General features: G+C 39.2%; 1 protein-coding gene across 2 annotated transcripts in view; it reads right to left on the bottom strand.

The window, feature by feature from the left end:
- Positions 1-856: 856 nt before the first annotated feature.
- The window catches only part of CRLF2 (cytokine receptor like factor 2), a 48347-nt gene continuing 39006 nt past the window's right edge, over positions 857-10197 (bottom strand). For both annotated transcript variants that reach the window (XM_079972981.1, XM_079972982.1), the window contains 6 exons: positions 9171-9307; positions 7454-7607; positions 6014-6131; positions 3922-4006; positions 3015-3147; positions 857-2190 (listed from right to left, as the gene is read on the bottom strand). In XM_079972981.1, the coding sequence (XP_079829107.1) occupies positions 3022-3147; positions 3922-4006; positions 6014-6131; positions 7454-7607; positions 9171-9307 (620 nt within the window). In that variant the 3' untranslated portion in view covers positions 857-2190; positions 3015-3021. The remainder of the gene's footprint in view (positions 2191-3014; positions 3148-3921; positions 4007-6013; positions 6132-7453; positions 7608-9170; positions 9308-10197) is intronic.

Here is a 10197-nt window from a genome sequence, read left to right as displayed (position 1 = left end):
GCTAAAGCAATACAGCTAAACATCTGCTATTACTATTGTGTATTTTGCCTCTGAGCATGTGTGTGTGGTCTGATAAGTTGTAGACATGCAACATTATCATTTTTCTCTGGAGGCAAAGATTCTGTTACAAAGCTTCTGCCTACAGAGATCTGCTTAAAAGCCAAATTATTAACATATGGAAAAGCAAGAATGACACATAAGCCAGTGCATAGAAAGAGCATCACTGCAATTCATACTCTGTTCTTACTGAAGACTGGATGTCCAGTGACCAAGTCAAGTCCTTAGAGACTACCATATAAACCTCTGAAATCACCACCATCTTGTGCTTTATTACAGTCCATGCATTCAGTTGGCTTCATGATCATGCCCTCTACCATGTGCAACATCTGGATGCTGATGGGACATTGAACAATGTAATTTTTCTGTGACTGCTGGTGAGCTTTGAACTTCTCTTCCTTTAGCAAACTGACAACCCAAACCTGACTATTTTCTAGAAGTTGAGGATCTAAACCAGAGGCCACAGGAGCTCGAGTCCAACAACATCTGAAGAGTCATAGGTTTGCTACCCCTGATCTAAACATGAACTGTCACTGGACCTGTAAAAGGGTTAAAAGAGTATTGGGAATAAACCATAATGGATTGAAAAAAAAGTTATAAAAACACAAAAATCCAGAGTCCTTTTTGTTGGGGATAATTCAGATGTAAATTCCTAGGTGTCAAAAAAGCCCATGTTTTGTTAGCCCCAAAATGGAAAACGAGTGAAGTCCCAACTAAAGAAGAATGGCAATTTAAGCTGATCGAATATGTGCAGCTTGCAGACTTAACATATAGAATATGAGAAAAAGAACAACATACATTTAGAGAAGATTGGAAAATGTTTATTGAATATATAGGGGAAAATTGGGTACACTTGAAAATGGTGGCAGCATTAAGATAAATTCAACAGTGTAAAAAAGTTTTGATGGATGTAATAATAGAATACTGAATGGTTTAGTTTATGTAAAATATGCAGGGATTTATGATATGCAAAATGAACCATGAAAGAGAAGAAGGGAAGTCATTGATATTTTAAGGATGTTTAAATGAGTATTCTAAATTGTAAAACAAAAAATTTAATAAAAACTATTAAAAAATAAAAAATAAACATGAACTGCCTGTTCTCTAATGCCCTTCTCTAGGTAGACCTGTCTTCATAATTTATGTGCCCATGTGCTGAACATGTGAAGTACACATCTCTGTGGTCTGTAATGTGTAAGGGTGTGCTTGTGTGTACACACATTAATTTGGTGTAATGCCGAAAACTAACATGGATTCCTCACATTGTTAACTGGCCCCTCTGCCTCTTCTTGCTTATCCAGTTCCCAGATGAAAAGCCAGCTTGTACAATGGACAGGCTAAAGTTCTACATGAGAGGCAGTTCTATATTAGGGACCAGTTACATCTCACAGTTTTCAAGGCAGAAGGATGGGAAGGAAAGAGCTTTCTTGCATTCAGTGCAGTACAGGAGAAACAAAGAAGATCTCAGACCTCATTAGTATTGAGATGAATTTACAAGAGAAGAACTCAGAAATATACCAATCAGTCTACTCCAAAGCTCACTGAGGACTGGAATCAGTAGCACAGGGATATGTTTTAGGCATGGCTGAATATCTACACCCTGCGTAAACTTTACACTCCTCACTGTAACTTGGTGCACCCTATAGACATGTAGTATGTGACAGTCTTTGCATAATGGAGGCAGCTTTCTATTAACCAAAGAGGATATGTCTGTTTCTTTATTTTGAAACAACAATGTGAGTCAAACAACAAAGAACAGGCAACGGTTATGCATTGTCTCCCTGAGTTAGTATCATTGATTGGCTATTTCTTTTTATCATTTGTGATATGAGTATCATTCAACATCCTCTAGAATGGCTATTTACATATCATCTACCCAACTTACATGTCATCTACCACTTCATTTCTCACTGTTATTTAATATGCATTTGACACTCAGAAGTCTTCTTGGCAGAGGATCCACAGATGACACAGAGGACACGGTGGAAGGAGGACGGAGATAAGCATGTGAGCAAAGTCAGGTGGTTGAAATCGCAAGAACAACCTGTTGATGTTGCCTTCAGCGGTTGTACAACAAGCATTGACTCTGAAGTTCTGGTACACGTTGGACCTCTTCAGTATCTTCTTGATTGCCTACCATAATAACATCATGGAGGGGGAACAAAGTGTTATGCATTTGTGGGAGGTAGGCTGTATACCCGAGCCCCCTTCCAATTCCTGGATCTGGCATGGATTCAATTCCTGGAATAGCCAGACTAGCTTCCTCATGATGTACTGGCCCCCTCAGTACGGACCATTAAGGTACACATGGGTGCCTCCCACCTCCCACAACTGTCTGTTAGTTAGAAAGAAAAACAGTTAGAGATTGAACTATGTGAGCTTTAAGCTGGAAGCAAGGGCTGGGAAGCCAGAGCGACAGAGCCATGCCTGATCTCTGCTTGAATTCAAGGCTATGGCGATGGGAGTAGCAAGACCCTCTTGAGGTGCTAATGCTATGAGTCCTTCCATTGTAGGTTCAGGTTGTACATATGTGTAAATAAACAATATATCCTAAAGAAACAACAGTCTTCGGTTTTGAGGAAACAGAACCCTGAGTAAGCACCTGGAACCCCTAGAGTCTCACAACATTTGGAGACTAGGGTGGCATGCAACAATATTGAGAAAACAATGATGCCCTGAACATATTCTGTGCCCTAGTTCATACATTCAATCAGAGGAGGTGCCAAGACAGTACAGAGAAGGGGCACCATAAGCCCTCTCTACCATTGGACAAACAGTGACAAGGTTATTGAATGAAAAGGAATGAAAAGGTTATTGAATGAAAAGGAAGAATGAAAAGGAATAGACAAAAGAGCAAAGGATAAAGTTCATATGAGCAGCAAACTGCATGTAAACCTGGGTCCTGAAGTTCTTTCTTCTCCTTTTTGAGGGAACTGTGCAGATTTCAAGAATGTTACCTCTGGCTTATACTTTGGCTCCCTGGAAATCTTTTCCTTCTTCCTCTTCAATTGCACATTCTTCTTCATCATCATCATCGTCATATTTTATCTTTGTTTGAACCAGCACATTTTCTGTCTTGCTAATCCATTCCTTTAAAAATGTGGATATCATCATTTGCTTAAGCAGAAATTCTTCCTACTAGATAAACTCAACTGATGTAAAACCAACTTACAGTTCATTAATACAAGCCAGAGGGCTGACTACAAGTCTTCATTACAGTTTCTTATAATATTATACTTTGTGCATTAAAATTCTACACCAGATGTCATTTTTTCTTCCTTTCAAGATGCGGTTTTCTATTCCAGTATTTGGGTACCAATGTCTTACCATTTTCCTATAACTTTTCTAACAACATTTAATTTTCCTAGTATGACTATGTGGTCTGTACTTAATTTATGTCCTGAAATCTTCTCAATTTTTATCACCTCAATCCAAAACATTTTTTTTACAACCTCTCTAAATATATTTAAAGTTTCTGTGGCTTTACACATTTGTAATGTTTACTTCTTTTTTGCAACTTATAAAGAGTAAGTACAAAAGCTTGTAAAAATAAATCTTTAACTGCAACATCTGTAAAGTATTTTAGACTTCCTTGAAAAATATTGATCCAGTGTTTTTTGGTAATTGGTAATTGCTTTATTAGGCTTAATAAAGATGTGAGTCCTTTGTTGCAGCAAGATAAAACCATGATTCTAGATTTGCGTTCCTCTCAATAGTCACATATTCTCTGGGATATTTAAAATCACTAAATGTGCAGCTGGGAACACAAGAATGCATGCATATTTCAGAGGGATCAAACTAAGTTTGAGAAAAAGAAAATCAGAATACAAGGGAAAGAAACCTGGAAAAAATATGATGCTCTACCTGAAAGTTCCCATTATGATCGCTGAATAAACCAGAATATAGATGTTTGGGGTCTGGTACAGCAGGCATTAGGATCTTCCTAATTCTGTAAAAAAAAAAAAGAAATAATTTAAATGATTACAATAAAAAACCATAAAAGAAAAAGAAAAGCTGTGTTCGTAAAGTAGACATTAAATATAGGATCTTCAGCATTTAAATAAAAGCAGAAACAGACATTTTATGCCCCAGATAATTTTAAGGGTCCTTAAAAACAAAGGGAAAATAGTTTATTCTAAAAATTAATGGCACATATAGCAAATGGGATGGGGAATGGCACCTTTCAGCTGATGAAAGACAATATACCAGGCTCAGAGCTTAAAGTCAGAGCCTAGTTCATTTAAAGGGATTTCATAGAACCTGGCATGCAACTTCCCTTACACTTAAAGTCAGGTTGGGGACAAACTTGGCCCAAAAGTTCAGGATTTCACTCTCCCTCATCATGACCAGGACAAACATCTTTGAAAGTGAACAGGATTTTGGACCCTGCATATATGAATCCACCACAATCCGATCATATGCCTCCATCACAAAATCATCATACTCAGTAATATTTTCTTACTAGTAAAGTGTCCATTTATTATGATAAACAGAGTCTGTTGTGTTTCTCCAGAGCACAGAGAGAGCACTGATTCCTTGCCAAGGAAGAATGGACAGCTAAAAGTTACATCCACTGCAAATGCAGTTCTAAAAAGAGGGGTTTTAGATACACGCACCCATAAAGCATGTTAAAAAGATGTGCAAGGGTGGTTACACTTAGGACTATACTTAGCTACCTTAATCCGGGTCAGGCCTTTGAGCCAACTAGCTCAAAATTATTCATACCGAATGTTAGTCGCTCTCCAGGGTTCTGGATGGGAAGTCTCTCATACCTACCTGGAGATGCCAGGGATTGCTTGCCTCTCCCCCAACAGGAAACAGTGGCTCATGTTCTCCTGTCCTGTCCCCTTTATCTGAGGAATGAAATCATTACCCCACTCTTACTTACCATCCCAGTCCGCCCATCTGAGGCCACATTGTTCTTTCTTTTATCAGATCAAAATGATCAGACAACAGCAAAGGTTGCTAGGTTTATCGAGGGTGCAATGAGATTAAGGGCCACTATCTGAACGATCATCTTGGTCATTTGATTGCCCTCTTTACCCATTGCTGTCTTTTTTATTTGTGTATATTGCTTGTTTTATGTTGCTATGGCCGTTGGCTAATGTGAATAAAGTTTATCTATCCATCTCTCCCCCAACACATGCAGCTGCAATGCCCCGACCGGCTGGCATGTGAAAGGACTCTAAGCACACACATCAGTATTCACACAAAACCCCTTCACACATTGGCCAAAGTGTGGAGGCATGCCTTCTCCAACTATTGGTGGTGGGGCTAGCCAAGATGGTTTCACGATGCTCCTCATGCATTCTTTTATGAGCCCAATCCTTAATTTTATCCAGGATGAGTGAAGGGAAGCCACTTCTTATTCTGATTGGCTAGAAGACTTTACATAAAGTTCCTGTACCACCTTGTGACTATTATGTTACTTGTTGGCCAGAGGGCTTCCTTTGAATCTTCTCTAGCGTTCCACCCTTTCTTTGCCTTCAGGCTCAGCTCCTGCCCATCCAATCTGTTCATCCTTACCTACACACAAAAAACTTCACACAGCTTCTCCGGTAGGGATTTACACAGTAAATCCTGAAGACATAGTTGGCCCCACTCTGACTCAGATCCCATGCATTCGTTCTCTACTATTTTCAAAGTTATAAACCTGGAAGACCCACATCATATACTGTATATAGCAAATTCCAAACATTCCATCCCATAATCTGTAACATGGGAGTAAAATTCCCTGGGGGGGGGGGAGTAAACTGCTGAAGGTCTATCTGTCACACCTTGATCATCCTCATCTCCACCAGCCAAGATCCAATGGATAGGTGCAGTTCATCCTTTCTCAAAATGCACACTGTACCCATTAGATCCCTGAAATGTGTAGGCCTTCCCGCCACAAATATTGTTCTGTCATTTTGATCATTTTGATCAAGGGTTTGTGAGTGCACAAAGCAGCATTTACCTTTCCCATCTGCAAACGCACAACAGAAGGGCAAATATTACCAGGACGCCAGCCATCACCAAAGTCAAAGGGATTACTGTAATTGATTTGGGTTCAGAGACATCTATATCACAGGAATCTTTGAGGAATGACAAAAAGAAAAAAGTTCAAAGTGTTTCCCAATATATTTAAAAAAAGAAACATCAGATTCTTTAAAGCATATATTTTGGCCAACTCTTTCTTTCAAAAAGCAATTATTAAAAAATGGAATAATATATACTATTAATCTTTAGGCCACCATTCTTTTAAGCTTCTACATTTCACAATAATGTGGAATTTTGTGTTGTCCACTGAAGTACCCTTCTGCTAGGATGAAAGAATACAAGAATACCGGTATGAGATTTTTCTGCTTTGTGAATAAAAATTAGCTCTTTATATTGTCATTTAGCTATTTATATTGTCATTTATATAACTAACCTTCTTCGTTCCAACAGAAAGCGTGACTATACTGGAATAGGAAATATGGTGTCATGTACATGTGCTGATGCCTGCTAATGAATGCTTTTAAAGGAATATATTATAACAAAATGTTGTCTGGAGAGAATATCAGCTGAAATTCATTTAAAGTCCTATGTCCAATTCTCTGCTGTTTCCCAGTTGTGAAATGGGCCACTGGGGTGTCACTGAAAACAGGTCCCTGTGTTGACTAATCACCCTCAGTGCTGTAGCATTTGGAAATATGGCTTGGGATCGTTATGGGAGAACTCTTTTCAGTTTGGATCTTGACTTTTATAGTCGCTTACTGGGGTTGATGGGGATTGCAGTTCCACAATATGTGATGAATCAAAGTTTTCCCCCAACTGCCCTAAAGCGTGCCCCACTTCCGACGCCCTTCCCCAAAACGCACCCTGAAATGGTAAGGTAGCAGTACAGTGGCATGGTTTCGTTGGAGTTATCTGTGCAAAACCTCCCAGCCCCCAGAATACTGCGATGGCAACTTTCCAGTGGAGAACTACATTTCCCAGACTCCTCAGTGCCTGGAAAGAATCATTGAAGGGATTTTGTCATTGCCTTGTTATCACTGCTAATTTGGGAGTGGGGGGATTTGACAGCAGGGCAGGGGAGGGTTACTTGTTGGTTCTTAAACAATTTAAAATCAAATAAAATACTGGATTTGCTGTGTTATGGTGACAGAATGCGGAGTATAAATATAATAATAATAATAATAATAATAATAATAATAATAATAATAATAATAAACTTTAATTGTGCAAACCTAAAACATATGTGCTTGAATCCATACTGCAGAAGAGTGACAGTCTGGGGGCACCCTGTATATAAGACAGCATACCCTGAACACTAAATAAATGACAAGAAGTAGGTCTGCATGTTAGCATTATCTAGAAATAGAAGTTTCAGGAAGAAAATTTACAGTAGCAGTGCATTTTATTTTATTTTTACCTACAGAGCTGCCATTTTTCCAATGTGTTTCTGCTCCCCATTCACTGGAATAAGCAAACACAGTGCAAATGTGAATCAGCCTGAATCGAAAGGAATAGCATTTCGCTGGATCAAATCCTTGGTCTTTAATCTCACAACATTCCTGGTCCCTAGACTGAACAGCAAGAGTATCAGTCATTAATAATTTTGGTCATTGTATATTTTCTAGGCTATTCTAACAGGCTTTTGGAATATTTTGGTCGGGGCCCAATATCAGTACTAGGAAAAGAGTTGTTTCTTCAGACTTTAGAACTCACTTGTAGCGTAATTGTTTGCACCACAATTCTAAACAATATATATTGAATCATAGACTACTGAGAGTTTCTTTAAAATCCAATACAGTAGATCACTTGCAAGTTCCACATTTCTGTTTTTGAAGAACAAAGCATTAGGTTTTCATCTTACCTCCCTTTGTATCATATTTTGTTCTTTATTTTCCCCCTCATTTCTTATCTCAGGGTTATATCCTATGCTTGCCTTGCACAGAGTAGACCCATTGAAATCAATGGACATGACGAACTTAGTTTAATACAACCCTTAGTTCATTATTCTGGCAATGCTTTGAAAGAAAGAAGCTTGTACACCATGAGGAAGTAATCAACATATGAATTAGAACAATGAAGTAGCAACTCCGGGATTTCCCCAGCTTTCTTGCATATAAAGTCCCCAAGGAATTATCAGATCTTTAGTTGCCTAAACACAGCTACCCTTAAACACAGTTTGTAAAATTAAGTTCCACTCAGATAATTGGGACTGTGTGTCAAAATACACAGATGAGGGGGATGTGAGCAACTGTCCACTGGCAATCAATTTAGAGTACACTGTGATGTCACTGCATAACCGCCAACATTTCTCCAATGAGAATTTTTGTTATTTATACCCCACCCATCTGACTGGGTTGCCCCAGCCACTCTGGGTGGCTTCCAACAGATATAAAAACATAATAAAACATTAAACATTTAAAAACTTCCCTATACAGTGGTACCTCGGGTTAAGTACTTAATTCATTCCGGAGGTCCATTCTTAACCTGAAACTGTTCTTAACCTGAAGCACCACTTTAGCTAATGGGACCTCCTGCTGCTGCCGTGCTGCCAGAGCACGATTTCTGTTCTCATCCTGAAGCAAAGTTCTTAAGGTACTATTTCTGGGTTAGCGGAGTCTGTAACCTGAAGCCTCTGTAACCTGAAGCGTATGTAACCCGAGGTACCACTGTACAGGGCTGCCTTCAGATGTCTTCTAAAGGTTGTATCTCATTGGATCAGGAGTCACATAACTCCATACCCTCCAACATTTCTCCAGTGAAAATAGAGATGTCCAGGATCTAATCAGAAACCGTGACGGCTTCTGTAAATCTGGGCCTGTCCCTGGAAAATAGGGAAAATTGGAGAGTCTATTCTTGCTCAGATAATTGTTTTCCCTGCATCAGAACACTTTCCACATGTGGGCCTCAGCGGTCCATTTGCAATTCTGGACATCTCAGCTTTGCCAGGCTTCAAGGCCTTCTTTCTTGCTGCTGGCAACCCAAGATGTTGAGTTTCAAATTCATTGATTCGAGACTATGTTGATGTGGTGGAAAACTCCTAACAAAAAACACCCACATTTATTTCTGCACTGCAAAAGAAAAAGTCCCTTTCGAGGTTTCCATTCTGCAACGCAAAGCTGTACTTATCTACCCACCTGCCAATCTTTGTCAAGTTGGCTTTTGTACTGAAGTTCAAAGCGAAAACAATGTTCCTTGTCAACTCCCTTGCACTGCACAGTTACTTTGTCATCTGCCCATTGGAAAGTAACGTGTTCAGGTGGGTTGGGCTTCACTGGTGAAGATAAAATTAATACACTCAATTACATAGTCTAGCTACAAAATGTTTTAATTGAACACATTGGACTTGTTAGCATCTCATGATTGAAGCCTGCTCAAATAACAACAAAATACGAAATCACATAAGCTATCAGTCAACTAATAACTGCTACAGCATGTTGTTGCATGCTATATAAGGTTAAATATGTGGCGAGAACACTTTTAAATGCAGTCAGATAGCAAAAACTACTGCATACCGAGAATCAAATGCTGTTGTGTATGATAGTTATAAACTGATTCCTGGGGATTCCTGGGTTCTTTGAAAGCATGAAAGGCAGTCCCTCATTGAAAAGATGAGTGAGAGAACACAAGGTTCTTGGAAAGACACTTTGTCCCCGTCATAGATTTTTTTTCCAATATGGTAGTCGTATTTGTCACAGTGAAACTCCAAAGCATTCTGTGTTAAATGAGTGTGTGCCTTAGAACATTAATCAGAATCCTCTACAATACTGAATTCCCAGACAGAGATCGATGTGGAAAGGTAGAAACAGCAGAACAGCTCTCCGTACTATGAAAAACAAGGTACTACTGCATATAAATGGCATCAAAAATGGTAAAAAATTGAAATTAGGCAGCATTGGGGATAGAAGAAGAAGAAGAAGAAGAAGGAGAAGAAGAAGTAAAGGACCCCTGGATGGTTAAGTCCAGTCAAAGGTGACTATGGGGTTGCGGCGCTCATCTCACTTTCAGGCCAAAGGAGCCAGCGTTTGTCCACAGACAGCTTTCTGGATTATGTGGCCAGCATGACTAAACCACTTCTGGCACAACGGAACACCATGATGGAAGCCAGAGCACACAGAAATTCCGATTACCTTCCCGCCACAGCAGTACCTATTTATTTACTTT

Source organism: Podarcis cretensis, assembly GCF_951804945.1.
Source record: "Podarcis cretensis genome assembly, chromosome: 4".
Lineage (NCBI taxonomy): Eukaryota > Metazoa > Chordata > Lepidosauria > Squamata > Lacertidae > Podarcis > Podarcis cretensis.
The sequence above is the reverse complement of the archived record's forward strand: the minus strand, read 5'-3'. Positions and strand labels throughout refer to the sequence as shown.